Source organism: Salvelinus namaycush, chromosome 6, assembly GCF_016432855.1.
Source record: "Salvelinus namaycush isolate Seneca chromosome 6, SaNama_1.0, whole genome shotgun sequence".
NCBI classification, from domain to species: Eukaryota; Metazoa; Chordata; class Actinopteri; order Salmoniformes; family Salmonidae; genus Salvelinus; species Salvelinus namaycush.
The window spans coordinates 41,217,274-41,237,366 of NC_052312.1; the positions used below are offsets into that span (position 1 = coordinate 41,217,274).

Here is a 20,093-nt window from a genome sequence, read left to right on the forward strand (position 1 = left end):
CTCTCCCTCCCTCCCTCTCCCTCTCCATCTCCCCCCCCCCTCTCTCTCTCTCCCTCCCTCCATCTGCCTCTCCATCTCCCTCCCTCTCTCTCTCTCTCTCTCTCTCTCTCTCCCTCCCTCCCTCCCTCTCCCTTTCCATCTCCCTCCCTCTCCATCTCCCTCCCTCCCTCCCTCTCCCTCTCCATCTCCCTCCCTCTCTCTCCCTTCACAGATGGAATGAACTGCATGAACAAGGACCACGGCTGCGCCCACATCTGCAGGGAGACCCCCAAGGGGGGCGTGGCTTGCGAGTGCCGGCCCGGGTTCGAGTTGGCAAAGAACCAAAGAGACTGTTCATGTACGTACCCTCCACGGGCTATCACCCACCACAGGGGCCCTAAACAGCCCTGTGGTGAATTATATATGAGGGCTTTGGACAGTTCCGGTTGGGGTCACCGACTCCAGAGCCAAGGTCAACGCCATGCACTGTAGTTCTGTGTTCCAACCATGTTGTTGTGTTATTCTGTCTGTCTGTCTGTCTCTCTTTCTCTCTGTCTGTCTCTCTCTCTTTCTCCCTGTCTCTCTCTCTCTCTGTCTCACTCTCTCTGTCTGTCTCACTCTCTCTCTCTCTCTCTCTCTCTCTCTCTCTCTCTCTCTCTCTCTCTCTCTCTCTCTCTCTCTCTCTCTCTCTCTCTCTCTCTCTCTCTCTCTCTCTCTCTCTCTCTCTCTCTCTCTCTCTCTCTCTCTCTCTCTCTCTCTCTCTCTCTCTCTCTCTCTCTCTCTCTCTCTCTCTCTCTCTCTCTCTCTCTCTCTCTCTCTCTCTCTCTCTCTCTCTCTCTCTCTCTCTCTCTCTCTCTCTCTCTCTCTCTCTCTCTCAGGGACTGTGCTCTGCCTCAGTGTCTCCTAGAACAGATCACCCTCATTTGATTAGATAGCAGCAACACACTATGGGAGGCAGGCTGCGCTAACTAACTGCAATGGGTTTTTAGAATTGATTTATGCTACAGTGCTAGCTATCACTGAGGCCAGACAATTCTAGATTCAGTAGCCAGTATAGCATATCTGAACCTTCATGAAAGCATATTAAGGATGTTCAAAAAAAACTTCACCTCATATTATTTTCATCCTGTGCGCTGAGCCATGAAATTTAAATTCAACTCATATTAGCCATTCAGCAGGGGAAAATAAGCTTTTTATTAGTTACATTTTATTTGGTAACACATTTTGTCCTGCTTAAAAACGCCAGTGAAACATTGTGAAATCCTCCACTCTTTCTCATGTGTCCCACCGACTGAAGAGGAAGAGGGTTTGTTATGAGTCGGGACGTTAGTATTTAATTTGCGGTGTGAAGAGGAATGCTCGGCAGCGGAGTGTCGGCTGTAGCGGAGCTGTAGTAAAACACACACACACTGACACACATTAACACTGACTCACACACACACTGACACTGATACACACACACACACACACTAACACACATTAACACTGACTCACACACACACTGACACTGACACACACACACACACTGACACACATTAACACTGACTCACACACACACACACACACACTGACACACACACACACACACACACACTGACACACACACACACACTGACATACACACGCTGACACACACACACACACTGACACACACACACACACACACTGACACACACACATACACACTGACACACACACACACTGACACACACACACACATACACACTGACTCACACACACACTGACACACACACACTGACACACACACATACACTCTGACTCACACACACACACTGACAAACGCATAGCCACACACACACATACACACACACACACTCTACTCTGCAGTGCTGTAGTAAACTTGTGATAAAAGCTCCGGGTTGGGCTGGAGACGCAGAGCACGGAGAGGAGCTTTATGGGCTTCAGCTCCTCTCTTCGGTTGTCTCTGTTTCTCTCTATCTATCTCTATCTCTCTCTCTCTCTCTCTCTCTTGTTTTCTCTCTATCTATCTATCTCTATCTCTCTCTCTCTCTCTCTCTCTCTTGTTCTCTCTCTCTTGTTCTCTCTCTCTGTCTCTCTTGTTCTCTGTCTCTCTCTCTCTCTTGTTCTGTCTTCTCCTCTCCAACCCACCCCCCTCCTCTCCCCCTCTCTTCTTCCAGGACAAGCTTGTAAACGTCAGAGCAGGGGTTATTAACAGGTCTCAATGCGTATGATTATACTCCCATAAAAATACTTTCTTTTTATTCTGCCCATCACTCACTCTCTAAATGTTGTTATTTCACTCTCTCTCTATCTCTCTCTCTCTCCCTCTTCTCTCTTTCTCTTTCTCTCTCCCTATCTCTCTCTTCTCTCTCTCTCTCTCTCTCTCTTTCTTTCTCCCTCTTCTCTCTCTCTCTCTCTCCCCCTCTCTCTCTCCGTATCTCTCACTTTCTCTCTCTCTCTCTCTGTGTCCTCGTCCAACCCAGTGTCTGGTGAACCCATGTCACCTGTCATGAAGAGAGCAGATAGAGCATAGGGAACAGAGGGAGGCCGGCTCCGGTCATGGCTCACATTCTGCTACTTTATTACCCTACATTAGGAATGTACTCCGGGGCCTTCTCACTGTTATTGTTGGGGGACTGTGTCTGAAGATCATAAGAAGCAGCACACAGTGAATTAATGTCTGCCCAAGCACTTAAAATCAGATTTCTCTTTTTGGTGTAAGGTATTTGAGTGTATAGTCAGGGTGTGTGTGTTTGTGTGTGTGTGTGTGGGGGGGAGGGGGGGTGTAGGCCTATACCGCTCCCTTACAATCCTTGTATGTTGCCAGTGACGTGTAACTATGGGAACGGAGGCTGCCAGCACATGTGTGACGATACGGATGTGGGGCCGGTTTGTGGCTGTCACCAGAAGTACGCCCTGCACTCAGACAGCAAGACCTGCATCGGTGAGTGACAACAGACTGTACTTCATCTCTTTGAATCATCTCTGCCACAAACACACACACTAACATACAGGCACACCCACTCACGTATGTAACACACGCACACACACAGAGAGAGCGAGAGAGGCACACATTTCCCTCAGTTTATATACCTTACAAAACAGTGTAGACTCTAAATTGACACACACATCATACACTTTTGTTCAAGCAATCAACTTCCTCAATACTCTCAAATCACACACAGTACCAGTCAAAAGTTTGGACACGCCTACTCATTCCAGGGTTTTTCTTAATTTGTACTATTTTCTACATTGTATAATAATAGTGAAGACATCAAAACTATGAAATAACACATATGTAATCATGTAGTAACCAATATTTTACATTTGAGATTCTTCAAAGTAGCCACCCTTTGCCTTGATGACAGCTTTGCACACTCTTGGCATTCTCTCAACCAGCTTCATGAGGTAGTCACCTGGAATGCATTTCAATTAACAGGTGTGCCTTGTTAATTTGTGGAATTTCTTTCCTTCTTAATGGGTTAGAGCCAATCAGTTGTGTTGTGACAAGGTAGGGGTGGTATACAGAAGATAGCCCTATTTGGTAAAAGACTAAGTCCATATTATGGCAAGAACAGCTCAAATAAGCAAAGAGAAACGTCAGTCCATCATAACTTTAAGACATGAAGGTCAGTCGCAAAAACCATCAAGCGCTATGATGAAACTGGCTCTCTTGAGGACCACCACAGGAAAGGAGGACCCAGAGTTACCTCTGCTGCAGATGTAACAGTATAGCTTCCGTCCCTCTCCTCGCCCCTACCTGGGCTTGTTCCCCTTGCTCTGCACACAGACAACAGTCACCCACGAAGCATCATTACTCAGGGGAACAACTACTTCTAGGTCTCAGAGCGAGTGACGTCACCGATTGAAACACTATTAGCGCGCACCACCGCTAACTAGCTAGCCATTTCACATCGGTTACACAGAGGATAAGTTCATTAGAGTTACCAGCCTCAGAAATTGCAGCCCAAATAAATGCTTCACAGAGTTCAAGTAACAGACACATCTCAACATCAACTGTTCAGAGGAGACTACTGTATATGAATCAGGCCTTCATGGTCAATTTTCTGCAAGGAAACCACCACTAAAGGACACCAATAATAAGAAGAGACTTGTTGGGGCCAAGAAACAGGAGCAATGGACATTAGACCGGTGGAAATTTGTCCTTTGGTCTGATGAGTCCAAATGTGAGATTTTTGGTTCCAACCGCCGTGTCTTTGCGAGACGCAGAGTAGGTGAACGGATGATCTCCGCATGTGTGGTTCCCACCGTGAAACATGGATGAGGAGGTGTGATGGTGTGGGAGTGCTTTGCTGGTGACACTGTCAGTGATTTATTTAGAATTCAAGGCACACTTAACCAGCATGGCTACCACAGCATTCTGCAACAATACGCCATCCCATCTGGTTTGCGCTTAGTGGGACGATCATTTGTTTTTCAACAGGACAATGACCCAACACACACCTCCAGACTATGTAAGGGCTATTTGACCAAGAAGGAGAGTGATGGAGTGGTGCATCAGATGACCTGGCCTCCACAATCACCTGACCTCAACCCAATTGAGATGGTTTGGGGTGAGTTGGACCGCAGAGTGAAGGAAAAGCAGCCCAAAAGTGCTCAGCATATGTGGGAACTCCTTCAAGACTGTTGGAAAAGCATTCCTCATGAAGCTGGTTGAGAGAATGCCAAGAGTGTGCAAAGCTGTCATCAAGGCAAAGGGTGGCTACTTTGAAGAATCTAAAATCTATTTTGATTTGTTTAACACTGTTTTGGTTACTACATGATTCCATATGTGTTATTTCATAGTTTTGATGTTTTCACTATTATTCTACAATACGAAGATAGTAAAAATAAAGAAAAATCCTTGAATGAGTAGATGTGTCCAAACTTTTGACTGGTACTGTTACTCATTGCACATTAGAGTACATATTACTGTTAAAGCTCTATTATTTCTCATCTGTTTTGCAGTAGATGTTATAGATGTGTGAGAGAAACTGGTGAGAAGGGCTTTGGGATGAGTTAACTTCACCCCTGAGCCCTCTCTCCCTACCCCGGCCTCATCTTATTTATACACTTACAACAAAAGACAGAGGGGGAGAGATTGAGCCCCTGATACATTCAGAAAGAGAGAGAGAGAGACAGAGCGAGAGAGATGGACAGGAAGAGTGAGAGAGCGTTAGACAGAGCGCAGTAACACATTTACATTTTCTAGAGAATCAACCAACCTTAAAGTGCATTCAAATGTTTATTTTTTTCTTGAAAATGTACACAAAGTCATGTGAGTAACTTGAAGCTGTGAGTAACTGAATAGAGATGGAGGGCGACATTTTCGCCGTGCAAAAGAGCACAAATATGTGTGAAAATACCGTAAACCTCATTATAATCTGGCAGTGTGATTCAATTATACATTTTTCTTCAACGATCTGTAATCCCGCTGCCAGATTATAATGAGTTTTACAGTATTTTTGCACAGATCTGTGCTCTGTTGCACCCCGAAAATGTCGCCCGGAGTTTCATGATGACGATGGTGATTATTTCCTGTCTGGGGCCTGAAGACTGCTCACCCTGTTTTTGGAGATCGTGGCATGGGGAGAAGCGGGAGTAAAGAATTCTCCCCATCTAAATGTGTACTCAGAAAACCTGGCTTCCAGTGCATGTGGAAAATAGCTGATTTGCCATGTGATAGAGGGGATTTGTATGATCATTCAGTGTCTCTTTCCTTTATGTGTCGCTCTCTCTGGCTGTCTGTTTCTCTCTCTCTTTCTCTCTCTCTCTCTCTCTTTCTCTTTTAATCACACAATTACACCTGTACCTATATACACACACCCAGACAAACATGCACTTTGACTGCTGACAGAGTAGTCAGTGTAGTAGTAGTGTGTTAACGTGTCAGAGAGTGAAAGGAGGAATAGAGGGGGTTTGGGGGTTTGGTCGCTAGGTAGGGCTGTGGTGGAAACTGGAAAATGAATAGTTGAATAGTCTCAGAAGTTGAAAAACACATTCATCATCTTCATTACGCCGGAAAACTAGCCAAGTCAGTGTAACGCATGCCCATCGCCAGGCCCGAGAGACGCCAGGCCTGCATGCCACTGTTTGCCAAATGGCTAACTTTTACGCCCGCCTGTCAATGTGGCCGTATCCCGTGGCTATGGTGGCTCCGAAGCCTAACAGAGAGGAAATGTTCATGATTTTTTTTCTGGGGGAATTTGCAGAAGATAAATGAGAGGTTCCAGGTAAGTCAAAGAGTTTTTCATGTTTTTTTTCTTTCTTTGCCTTCCTTCCAACAGACCCCAGTCCCATATTTGGCTCGCAAGTGTGGAAGCTTGGACGTACCAAATAGTATTTTTTTCTGCCTTTAAAAAAATAAATACTCCAGTGTTTTTTGGGTGCACAGAGACGTTCCTGAACGTTCCCGGAGCGTTCCAAAGGGAGCCTGGCAGTGTCTGTCTGTCTGTCCGTAACGAGACAGCGATTTACAGACTCCCATGTTTCTCCATAGCTCCTAAACAAGGTTTATCCCACCGAGTTGCAAAATCCGTGGCAAGCTAAAGCAGATTGGCAGATATACAAACTCTTTTTCTTGTGTTACATTATACCAGTTAGTCAAAGTCTGTACATTTGCCCCCAGAAGGAGTTAAACCATTTCTGGAGTTGACTAAGTTCAGATGCATCTGAGATTAGGCAAGACACTGAACACAATACCTCAGGGTTCCTCAACTGGAGGCCCGCGGGCCAAATTTGTCCTGTGGGTGGTTTTATTTGGCCCTAAAAGTTTTCAGAGCAAAAAAAAAATATATTATTATATATATTATTATATTATTCTTTTTTTTTTTTTTTTTCATTGTTGGACATAAGACTGTAAAAACACCAGGAAATCAGCTTGAATTGATTTTAATTTAGCAAATCTGTTCCCAAGTATTCCCACCCATAATAGACGTGATGCAAATGTAAGCAAGGTTTGAAATTATTGTTTTAGTCAAATATTATATCTGTTTGGGCTTCTTGCGGTCAATTTGCAGTCTACGAATGATTTGTAATTATGTTCCGGCCCCGTGACCATCCACTCAAGAAAAAATTGGCTGCGGCTGAATCTAGTTGAGGATCCCTGTAATCCCTGTTCTAACTGGAATTAAAACACACACACACACACACACACACACACACACACACACACACACACACACACACACACACACACACACACACACACACACACACACACACACACACACACACACAGGTCTTCTGTCATGTCACAAATAAACCCTTTTTCTGTGTGTTGTCATTCCTGCTGTACTAGAACACTGGAGAAGCCCTCTCTCTCTCCCCACAAACAGATCTCTACTCTACAGTATCATCAATGCTGTGTTCTCACAGAATCTCACAGAACTGCCTTCATTTTGTGCCCATAACCTTCTCCTTTCCAGCCATGCGAGGACCAACGACATCCACGAAAGAAGAGGAAAACCTCTGAAAGAATGAAAGAAAGAGAGAAACCCTGTGCTCCTTCTCCCTCTGTCCCGTGTCTTTTCCTCGCTGACGAGAGGAAAGGCTCCTCTGTGGTCTGAGTGTCCCAACTGCTCTGTCACTGGGCCCACCTTTGACCCACCTTTGTGTAGTGCTGTCTCTGGTGCTCCTCCTCTTCCTCCTCCTCCTCCTCTTCCTCCCTACCTACCTCCTGCTTTCTGGTGATAGTTACTGATTGCCTGTCTTGTCTGAGCATCCATGTTCAAATTCAATTCAAAAAGGGTTAAATCCTTAATTAAGATTATTAAAAGGGAATTCAATTAAAGACTCTGGGGGGGAACTAATAAAACAATGATACAGGATTAGAGTGAACATCTCAGTTGCAGCCTGATCTAATGTTACATAGAGCTACCCACCCAAACCAAAAACAAACATCACTCCAAACAACTCCCCCTCCTCCAACCTGCAATATGCCCCCCTCCCCCTAACAGTACAGTACAACGGCCTCAACAAGCAAACAAAATCCTGTTACTGTGGCAACCCCCAAAACCCACGTCACCCACCCCCACCCATCAGCACCTCCTCCCTCATCCACCTGTAGAGACAGGGACCAGTAACCCTGCCTGTTTCTCAATAACACCTCCGTCATGCCGTCATCCCAGCCAGCCGCATGCATTCTCAATCTGACACGCTCTCCGTGTCTGTCAGCCCGCCCGTCTGTCACTAATCTACGCAAACCTTCTGCCTGTCTGTGTTTCTGTCTGTCCGGCTGCATGGGAGATCCTACTGTTCTACATTTGGTTTTTGGTCAGATTTGTATTTTCTTTCATTTTCCCTCCTTGAATTGCGGTTACATTAATAGCAACCAACACTTGTCCTGCTGTTTTCTTACAGTGCATCGTTACTGGTTACCGTTACTGTTCTCCTCTTAGCTGTAGTGTCCTGCTATGGATTCATTCCTCCCTCCCTTCAGTGATTATTTCCTGTGTAAGTTCTGCTCCACTCTAAACATCCCCCCTCAGAAGGCCTCCTCTAAACGGACCTTAGAACTGCTGATTCCTTAGCCTTTTAGGAGTGTCCTGGAGTCCTCTCTCCTCCTCCTCCTCCTCCTCCCCACCCTTTCTTACACAACCACCCACTCACACACACACGTTCACACGCTCATACACACGTGCACACACCCTCGCACTCAAGCATGCACACGCTCACCAGAACTCACATCCATACGCCAGCACATAATTGCACAGTCACCCATATACACACGCACAGACAGGCACAAACACACACGCACATACATGCACATACGCACACATACACACACACCAAACCGTTAGTTGAGAGACAGAAAGCCTCCATTCATTTGTGAACACTGCTTCAGAGAGTCCTTCACTTTGTCTACCAAACCTTCCCAAACTAACCGCCTGAGAAAGACCAGTAACGGGCCAAGCCAGGGGTGACCGGGGGGGGGGCTTTAGTTACCCCTTCCTCACCCAAAATCCTCCTCCATAGGACTTTGTACATCAAAGACAGTCCTAGTTCCATTGCACTGAGTGGCAGTGCCCTGCCCCCCCCCCCCCCATTCAGTTCTTCAGAGAGAGATGCTCATTCAGAGCCTAATGACTCTGACGTCCCAGTGAAAGACTCCCTCTCTTCCCAAGGCCCAGTAGCGCTCCTCACCACCCCCAGCCCATCCATTCTAACACAGCGTTTGCTCATGCATATCTGTGTTTGCTCAGCTGCATATCTGCATGTTCATCTTAACTTTAACCCCATCCCCGACCTTTCCCCTCTCCCTTCTCACCCCTCCCTCCATCCTCCCCCCCTCCCGGCTTGGGAACATGGTTTCCAGCGTTGACTGTTAAAGCCAGTTGTGATGTGTTCCATAGACAAACAGGCAACCAGCGCTGCCCCCAGACTACCTCCTTCTCCTCTCCTCTATGCATGCCCTCTCCATCGCTCCCCCCCTCCACTAGTCCCCAACCCCATTTATTGATGGGTGTTCCTCCTCTCATTTACTTCTCCCATTGTGGCCCACGATGGGACGGGATTTCCTCTATCTTCTTCTTCTCTTTTTCTCTCTCTCATCCCTTCATTTTGTCGTTCTGTAGTCCTTGTTATCACTCCCTCCCTCTGTAGTGTCTGTCTGATCTGGTGGCTAGCATAGCCTCTTACCCGTTGGCGTCACCCTCTCCCCTTCTTCTGTTGTCATCCTCACCCCCCTGCTTCTTACCCACACTCATGCAGCTTGTCTTGGACATGTTTGCTCATCCTTCCCTCTACTCCTCCTTCCTTTCCTCCTCCCCCTCTTCCTCCTTTTCGGATGTGAGGGAATCATTGCTGAGTGTGTGTGTGGCCGTTTGATATGGAAGACAGAAACAGCAACGGCTACAACATCAACGTCAACCAACTCCCCCACACCCCCCCCCCAAATTATATTTTTATTTGAACTTCTATTTTTGTCCCCTACCCCCACCCTTACCCTCATTTCAACTTTTTTTTGCTATCTGGGACTTTTGGATTTGTTTTTGGGATTAACACTCTAACAGGGATTTTGGCGCTTTTTCATGGCTTCTTGCTTCTTGGCTTTGGTTTTGCTCAAACGCCAAGAGGGGCTGACTTGACGTCTCGGGCGGCAGCGGGCGGTGGATATTGGGCTTCTAATTAACCTTACTGCTCACTGTTTGTCCCCTTGTCACTTGTGTTTTAGAGAGAGATGAGGCTGCAATTGAGAGCTCTGAGTTCAATGCCACGTCAATAGCTGATGTGGACAAGCGGGTGAAACGGCGGCTTCTTATGGGTAACTCTTTTCTTCCTCTTTCTATGTGTTGCCATGGCGCTTGTGCTTGTATCCTCCCCTTTACTCTCTCTCTCTCTCTCTCAATTTTGTATTTTTATTTTTATGAAAGTCCTTGGTACCCTCTATGTCCACTCACAAGGTCCCAGTCTGTTGGTAAACTTCTCCAACCCTGCTCCCACCTCTCCCCATCGCCCGTCTCGGCAGAAGATACATAGAGTTCCCACAGTAACTAACAGTTACTCCTGTAGGCAGCAACGCGTCCCTCCAAAGATTAGACTGGTGGTCAGGCACCACTCCTCAAGTACTGCGGAGTCTTTAGACAGAAAGGAACGTTTATGGACAATGAAAAAGGTCTTGAAGAACTCGGGACTGACCATTTTGACACGGTTTCATCTTCACTATTAAGGCAAAAATGTTCCTGTGATGTTTTAAACACCCTCAGTCCTTCCTTGCCCCTCCCCATGACGATACTCATGGCTTGGAGGGACAGTACACGAGGAGGTGTTCCAGATCCATCCCATTATGTCTTTGGCGTTGTCATGGAGAACATCTCAGCTAGTATCTTTGAAGGGTCTCTATCTGCAGAGTCTCTTTGCCTATAATGGATGACATAGGGCTTCATTCAATCAAATCCGCCATCTGGAAGTCTCCGGGTGAAGACAAATATATGAGCTTTCATGTAAGCCCCGGACACTGTCGATGAGAGACAGGCTCCAGATACTGTATCTACACTGTAGGTTCATCAATGGATTCATCAATGGATGACTCAGTCAATTAGTATAAAACAAATTAAATGAATGCACAACTGAATAAAAGCGTGAATAGTTAACCCTTTCCCGACTCAGTGGAGGAAGATGCATCCGTTCAACAGTAGTGACTGACTGTTGAATGAAAATCACTCTACAGGGTTGGTGGGAAGGGACAAACAACATGGATCTCAGACAACGTATGCCAATCAACTCCTAGATAACACCGTTCTGTCCCTGTGACCCTTCTTTTCCCTCTTTCAGACCTCGAACCCCCTGTGAAGTTCCACCTGACTGTTCAAGTGTGGTTGTAATATTTCTCCCTTTAATGGAAATAGCTCAACTAATCTGGACTAACCACTAAACCAGACTAAACGGGTGAACCCCCACTAATACCTAACTAAAACTGCACTTCTTAAAACGTGGGAGCCTCGGAGCAGCATTTCCCTCTTGGTTTCTTATGATTCTGTTTCCTTCATTTTACTATTTGGTTTTCAAAGGCAGAAGTGGATCCAGTACAATGTACAGCCTGTATGTTTACCAACACGGAGACCTAAGTCAGTCAGTCATACAGACATCCTGAGCTCGTATATGCTGTTACTGTTATGTGTTGGTGTCTGCAGCTTTCTCCCATACAGAGGCAGATCTTACTTAAACAGGTGACGACTTTGGCCAGTAAATGGGTGAGGGGGGGCTTGATTGTAGGTAACAAAACTTCACCTATCTCCTCTAAATGTTAACTTTTCCATCCTTCTCGTCTTTCCTCCGTTGAAGAATTCTCCCCCTGCCTGACTCAGTCCTGTTGTCATACCTGATGATGTCACTGTTGATGCTCCTCCCCTTCATTCCAACACTGTGTCCTCCATGTTTTCTATAACCCCAATCTCACATTTGATATCTCTGTCTCTCACAATGATTTATGTTTTTATCCCGCTCTATATGACCTGTGTTATTGCGATGTTCTTATCCTAACTGTTTTATTTGCTGTTTTTTCTCTTCATTCTTTACAGGTCTGATTAGTCTGATTGCCATTGTCATTTCAGAAATCAAACTTTCACTAGATTAATCTCACTTAATTATTTCCAAGCAAGTCAACATTATAATTGAAACCAATGTAAGGCAAATGATCTTTAGCAGGGGTGAATAGACCTACTGTAGGTATTGCTATAGTATAGGAGGAGACTATGGAAGTCTTTAGAACAGCCCTGAACTGGTCTGGTCTGTCCGGCAGCCGCATGTTAGATTTGACACTGTGCTCCGTTTGTCTGCCTGCTTTGACACACAGCGTTCCTGACTCTCTCTCTGTACTTCTGCTGCTGCTATTTTCTCTGCAGACACTGCCGTAGTCCTCGTCCCAAAGCACCGGAGCCCAGATTGATCAAGACAGATTAAACTGGACCTGGGCTACAATGAAAAATAGATGGAGTAAAACATGATAGAAAGAGAGAGAGAGGAAAGAGTGAAGAAAGTGAAAGTTCTAGCACAGAAAAAGGCAGGTCTTTTCAAAGGCTGGGTGTGAGAGAGAGAGAGAGGGAGGGAGAGAGAGAGGTGCTATAGCTACACTGACCTCGGCTGCTGAGGAGTCCAAATAAACCACTCACCTAGGACAGATGGGCTGAGCTGGGCATGTGTGTGTGTATGGATGGTGTGATTCCAGGACGGGGGCAGCGCTGACAGCTGGATTAGGTGCCCACGACACAGTGAAGGGGAATCCTGTTAGCTAGGCCCTGCTGAAAGACGATCGTGCCCCTACAGTCAGCATGTGTGTGGAGGGTTGATGGGACTTGGCATGATGCTTAATAAAGCACAACCACTCCTCTTTTCTCATGACTCCCTCTTAATCAATAGAACATGTGTCCTCTCTGAGAGAAGATGTCTTACTGAGAGAGAGAGAGAGAGAGACTGCATGGAGATTTGACTGGTCAGCATGTCTGTGTGTGTGAGGAGTATGTGGGACGTGTGTGTGTGTGTGTGTGTGTGTGTGTGTGTGTGTGTGTGTGTGTGTGTGTGTGTGTGTGTGTGTGTGTGTGTGTGTGTGTGTGTGTGTGTGTGTGTGTGTGTGTGTGTGTGTACACCCACTGTCTATCTCTCCAATCCTGACGTCAGCAGAGCAGGTCAGTCAAGTCTGCCCAGAGCATGTGTGAGCATGGCAGGCATCTTAGAGATGGATGAGAGGCGAGAGAGACAGACAGAGAGACAGTGAGATGGAGGGGTGTGATGATGGGGTTATGGGGTGGGCAAGTCAGGGGTGTCTCTGTTGGTTTGTACTGGCTCTCAGCCAACACACCACTGGCCCTGCTGCCGCTGCTCACACAAACAAGACAGACGAGTAATCTTCATCTGTCACCACGGAGATGAGAGCTGGTTCCCTTGAACGGATCCCTCCAACTGTCAATCTCCCCCAGAATGTCTCCCACAGAAACTCCCCCAAACCCTCACTCCCCTTTCTAAAAAAGAGGTGTTACCCTGTCCCTCTTCCTCTGTCAGCTTCAGCATGTTGACTAGAGCCAATGAAATTGAGACACAGGGAAGTGGAAAGGATGGCTGTGAATAGAAGAGCGTTAGCCTTTGTAGCATCGTTGCAATACAGTGTGCACGAGACAGAAACATTCAGGGGTGGGAGAGGGGAGGAAGAGGGGAGGGGGTTCAGAGGGGCTGTTCGGGGGTAGGCTGGGCATGTCCAGTACATCAATCAGAGTGTGTTTTGGCGGGTCTGTGTTCCTGTGTGCAGCCTCTTGCCCTGGGGGTGGGCGGGCCTGGCTCATCAGAGCAGGAGAGGGGCTCTGAGCAGGACTCACGCTAAGCTAATGATAGGGCTCATTGCTTTCAGTAGTATAAATCACTCTGACCCATTAACAGCCCCATGCACGCACGCACACACACACACACACACCTGAGTGGGACGTTTACAGGGGTCCGCTGCCGTACCCTACAGCACCCATCAGACAAGCTACACTATATATACAATAGTATGTGGACACCCCTTCAAATTAGTGGATTCGGCTATTTCAGCCACACCCATTGCTGACAGGTGTATATAATCAAGCACACCGCCATGCAATCTCCATAGACAAACATTGGCAGTAGAATGGCCTTACTGAAGAGCTCAGTGACTATAAACGTGGCACCGTCTTAGGATGCCACCTTTACAACAAGTCAGTTCGTCAAATTTCTGCCCAGCTAGAGATGCCCTCCACTGTAAGTGCTGTTATTGTGAAGTGGAAACGTCTAGGAGCAACAACAGCTCAGCCGAGAAGTGGTAGGCCACACAAGCTCACAGAACGGGACCACCAAGTGCTGAAGCGCGTAGCGTGTACAATTCGTCTGTCCTCGGTTGCAACACTCACTACCGAGTTCCAAACTGCCTCTGGAAGCAACATCAGCACAATAACTGTTAGTCAGGAGCTTCATGAAATGGGTTTCCATGGCCGAGCAGCTGCACACAAGCTTAAGATCACCATGCGCAATGCCAAGCGTCAGCTGGAGTGGTGTAAAGTTAGCCACCATTGGACTCTGGAGCATTGGAAACGCGTTCTCTGGATTGATGAATCACGCCATCTGGCAGTCTGACTGACAAATCTGGGTTTGGCAGATGCCAGGAGAACGCTACCTGCCACAATGCGTAGTGCCAACTGTAAAGTTTGATGGGGGAGGGATAATGGTCTGGGGCTGTTTTTCATGGTTCGGGCTAGGCCCCTTAGTTCCAGTGAAGCGAAATCTTAACGCTACAGTATACAATGACATTCTAGACGATTCTGTGCTTCCAACTTTGTGGCAACAGTTTGGGGAAGGCCCTTTCCTGTTTCAGCATGACAATGCCCCCGTGCACAAAGCGAGGTCCATACGGAAATGGATCATCTTTGGGATGAATTGGAACGCAGAATGCGAGCCAGGCCTAATCGCCCCCAACATCAGTGCCCAACCTCACTAATGCTCTTGTGGCTGAATGGAAGCAAGTCCCTGCAGCAGTGTTCCAACATCTAGTGCAAAGCCTTCCCAGAAGAGTGGAGGCTGTTATAGCAGCAAAGGGTGGACCAACTCCATATTATTGACCATGATTCTGGAATGAGATGTTCAACAACCAGGTGTCCACATACTTTTGGTCATGTAGTGTACCAGGAGTATAAAGTATCTCTCCTTCCCCTATTCCCTCTGTTTTCCTTTTCTAGGAATTAGGTTAAGTACCTCAAAAAGTTATCTGCAGTTCTATGAAACACACCAGCAGCCTCATTGAAGTAGAGCCTTTTTGGCACTGACAGCTTCCCGGTGGTGGTAGAAACTGGCGACCATGCTGGCTCTCACAGCATCCACCTCCAGTTTGCTTTAGCTGCAAACAGACGGCCATGTTGGATCAGCCCGCTGATGAGATGCCGTCAGTCCGTGACACTGCACTCATTGACAGTATTATGCTAATGCTGTGACCTCTAGAGCCGGGCATGTTAGCTAGCCTGTCTGAAAGTGTTTATCTCGTTCCCTCCTCCCTTAAAGCAAGCGCAGAACCTCTTTGCATTTAATGAGCTGGGAATAGGTGCCAGAGAGACAAGTGTACCATCTCTCATTTGCATACATGTCCATGTCCAAAGAGCCAGAGCCATTTCAGCGTCTTCTTCACCTTTAAAGGGATAGTTTGGGATTTTGGCTGAACTCGTGGATACCATTTTTATGCCTCTGTGTCCAGTATGAAGGAAGTTAGAGGTAGTTTTGCGAGCCAATGCTAACTAGCATCATCACTAGCTGTACCCAAAGACTTCCAGTCTTTGTGCTAAGCTAGTTAGCGTTGTTCTCGAAACTACCTCTAACTTCCTTCATACAGGACGCGGAGACATAAAAATGGTATCCACAAGTTTGGGGAAGTAGATAAACTATCCCTTTAACTAAGCACAGTCAACTGAGTTTTTTCCCCAGGACATATCATAAGCCTGCCAGACCCAAATAGTTCATCTTAAACGTTTCTTTTTTAAATATAGTAGCCTATTATTGAGCCCCTTTCTAAAAACAGTGTACCGTTTCACCGTCCTCCGCAGTATCTGACACCCATTGGGGATTAGTGAGCTCAGCTTTCCTAAAGCAACATTGGGCTGCGCAGGTGAAGTGGAGATGCCATTAGGTGCTGTTTGTTTTGGGATTAGCTCAGGCAATATTCACAAGTCAGAGCAAACCTTATCTTCGCCACATACAAGAACATTTTTCCTGGAGTCAAAATATACACATTCGGTCCTAGGTACTACTACTCGATCCCGCCACTAACTATATTTTAGACTCTCATGTTTTCTCTACTTAACCTTCAGTATCGTTTTTGACTAAATGTTTTCTTGACGTTTTTGGAAACAGGGCTTTCCTGTCTTAACTAGGCTACTGATTTCCTCTCCTTATCAGCATATGTTGCCCATTAATCTCTTGTGTATGTTTTGTAGAAATCTGTCTTTCTCTAATTTGGTCTGCTAGGTGTTCCAATCAATGATGTTCAACAGAATCCTGAGTATGAGTTTATAGTTGGTCTATGACATGTTTATGAACCGTCTATGAAATTCCAACTGTGTACCGTCTCATAACCTGTCACTGGTCTGATGGATAACTACAATGTCTTGACACGTGTTTAGTATTGTGGAAATGAAGTCTGAATGGGTATGATGGAAAAGCCAAATGCCCTGAATACACGACATCACCCTGTTGTGTATTTCTCCATTGTATGTAGCCTCTTCTCAACCCACCCGTCATATCTTCACTGTCTACTGTTTCTCTCTTTAGACTCCGTTCTGCTCTTTAGATATGCGTACCAGTCAGTAGGTTAACACCCCTCCCCTGCCCCCCGCCCCTCCTCTCTTTTCTCCCACTGTATATTTTTGTTTCACCCAGAAACCTGTGCGGTGAACAATGGCGGCTGTGACCGGACGTGCAAGGACACGGCTACAGGGGTACGCTGCAGCTGCCCCGTGGGATTCACCCTGCAGCCAGACGGCAAGACCTGCAAAGGTCAGTGTATAGGTGTGTGTGTGTCCGTGTGGCCCTACTGTCCCCTACTGCTCTCCTCTATCTTCTTTACTTCCCCCTCTCTCTCTCTCTCTCTCCATGTGACGAGCGGCTTTAACTCATGCCTTGATAGCACCCAACCCTTTAGTGTGCTCGTTTCATCTTGAAAACACACTGCTAGTGCTGTTGAGAATGAAGACACATTCTGTATCAGCACTCAACCGTATTTAGCCATTATAACGCTATATGGGCAAGTTATGTGGTATTGAATGGTACTAAGTTGAGAGGATTCTTTGCGGAGGTGGTCCAGGGGTCTGGTATCTGTGGCTGGTATGAGTGGTATCTGAGTGATCTTGGGCCAAGACCAACCAACCCGGCGGCACGAATTTCACTTCCCCTCCTCGCGTGGAGCAGAGAGAGGCTCCGGTCTCCGGCGCGGTCACTGGCAGTGCTGCTGTTGTTGATGTTGCCGCTAAGTGTTTCCACTTCCCAAATTCCGCCTGTGACGTCAAAGACAGTGGCCAAGGCCCTACCGGGCTGCCACATAGACACAGTGAAATGGATTATTTTAGCGGATAGTTGATTGAGGCTTGTCCCTAAACAAACCGGGCCGTTGATGTTTCTGACCCCAGGGTCACCCTAATGGAAAATACAGTGGTTTCGTGTGGAGTGGTATTGTTGATTTGTATCAGGGATCATTGATATGGCTGAGGAACAGCTACACTGTGGTCTGGCTTGCATGAGACACGCTTGGGTGCAACTCAAGAGCATAGTGGCTACTTTCTCCTTTCCTTCATCTCCTTTCCTTCATCTGCCCTGATCTGAAGAAGAGACTGGGGAAGAGCTAACAAAAGGGCTTAGAGTTTTCCTCGGGCTGTTGAGTTGAGTCGGTTCACATCAGAATAGTTGAAGAAGAACTACACTGAGGATGTGGGGGGTGCTGTTACATCGCTGCTCAACCCAACTCTGCCCACATGTGACAAGACATGTTTGAGGAGGGGAACTGCTGTAGGAGTCGCCATAGCAATGACTCGTAGGTTACATGGCGGCGACTCTTTATGTCCAATGTGTGTGTGTGTCTGTATGTGTGTGTGTGTACCTGTGTGACCAAGTGTGTGTGCGTGTGTGTGTATTTCGTGTCAAGAAGTTTGAGAATGTGGCATGTAAGTGTGTGAAATACTGGAGCCGTGGCTGTCTGGCTGGCAGGCAGACGACTCGTCGGCAAACCTTCAGCTGTTTGAACAGTGAGGCCCACGCTGCACTGTCTCTCTCTTTTCCTCTCACACACATATAGTACACACACACACACACACACACACACACACACACACACACACACACACACACACACACACACACACACACACACAGACTCACACAGCGCCACCCAGCTGTATAGTGGGGAGACACAACAGAGGGGGGTTACAGAGAGCATTACTACCTAACAGCATCCGTCATATCTCCAGCAAAGAGAATAGGCATATCGTTCATTCAGTTTTGTTTGGACACATCATATCAGAGGCACCATCATGGTCAGTGAAACCAGTTGATGATGACATATCGTAGAATCCTCCAGGGCAACATCATTGTCTGCTAACAAGGTTAGCTGTGACTGGAAGGGTCCAGCCCTGCGTTGGTTGCAGTGTGAGAAAACACCTAGTCTGTCTGTCGCTCCGATGTCAAGTTCAAACCCCAGCAGCTTGTGTGAACAACTTCCACTCCCGTCTGTCCCGGCCTTTGATTTGTGTTCTTAACAGGACAACCAAGCCTTTATGGTGCAGGAAAATGAAAAGATAGCCTCTCCTGTGTTTTCCGGGGGCCAGTTGAGTGGAGAAGATGGATCGGGCTGCAGTCCGGCTGTGTACCGCCCAGATAATTTGGCTGAGTTAGGCCCCTGGGCTCCATAAATCCACCAGTGATTGACCTGATCTGAGCTGGTGCTGTGAGACAGCACAGACAGCACCACATCCATCACCCATCACCATCCATCAGCTGGGCATGAAGGGTGGAGGGATGGAGCAGGAAAACATGGAGGGAGCCATCTGCCGCTGATTGCAAACACACACACACACACACACACACACACACACACACACACACACACACACACACACACACACACACACACACACACACACACACACACACACACACACACACCTACTTACATGATAGACATGCACATGAAGGCACGGTGCATGTACACACGTGCATGGACGCACACGTTAACCATACACTTGTTAGCAATCAATACACACATCCACACTGAATACACAGACACTCAAGCGTATCAGGAAGGAAAATACCATGCAGTCATTGTCTTCCCATGGTGGGGTATTAATTACCCTGAACTGACTGGACTCACCCACCTCAACTCTAAACTCTGAACTCCTCTCCAGTCTCCAGCCAGCATTACTTCAGGCTGTCTCTGTCCGGGACAGATCATCTCTCCCTGAGCCCAGTTAGTCAGCCAGGGGTTTTATTGATCATTTAAGACATTTTATTCAGACCATTTAGACTGCCTGTCCGTCTCATGCTCCCTAATGGCCACTGGGGCTTGGCCACATGTACAACTCCCCTGGCCTTGTCGCCATGCTGCCCCCTGCATGGACCAAAGCTTCCTGTAACCTTGGCAACGACACACACCGATCTCCTGATCTGTGACAGATGAAATGGGCTGATAGGGTCTTGGCTAAGCTAGCCGATATCACAGCTGAGCTGACCCATAAGGAGTGTAGTGTGTGACTGTGCTCTACTGTGTAATGAATCAGATCAAATCAGACTTTATTTCCCACATGCGCCAAATACAACAAGTGTAGACTTTACCGTGAAATGCTTACTTACAAGCCCTTACAAACCAACAGTGCAGTTCAAGAAGAAGAAAATATTAGTAGGCTAAAATAAAAAGTAATAATAAAAAGTAACACAATAAGAATAACAATAACGAGGCTATATTTACAGGGGGCACCGGTACCGAGTCAGTGTGCGCGGGTACAGGCTAGTTGAGGTATCTGTACATGTAGGTGGGGACGACGTGACTATGCATAGGTAACAAACAAACAGTGAGTAGCAGCAGTGTACAAGAGGAGGGTCAATGTAAATAGTCCGGTGACGATTTTTATGAATTGTTCAGCAGTCTAATGGCTTGGGGG

General features: G+C 46.9%; 1 protein-coding gene across 6 annotated transcripts in view; it reads left to right on the forward strand.

Annotated features, from left to right (window-relative positions):
• LOC120050023 (signal peptide, CUB and EGF-like domain-containing protein 1) overlaps positions 1–20,093 on the forward strand; it is a 126,607-nt gene that overhangs the window by 76,236 nt on the left and 30,278 nt on the right. For 3 of the 6 annotated variants that reach the window (XM_038996614.1, XM_038996618.1, XM_038996615.1), the window contains exons 5-9: positions 212–337; positions 2,789–2,905; positions 5,435–5,488; positions 10,136–10,225; positions 16,828–16,944. In XM_038996614.1, coding sequence (XP_038852542.1) covers positions 212–337; positions 2,789–2,905; positions 5,435–5,488; positions 10,136–10,225; positions 16,828–16,944 — 504 coding nt within the window. The remainder of the gene's footprint in view (positions 1–211; positions 338–2,788; positions 2,906–5,434; positions 5,489–10,135; positions 10,226–16,827; positions 16,945–20,093) is intronic. The other 3 variants (XM_038996617.1, XM_038996619.1, XM_038996616.1) reach the window with 2 other exon arrangements.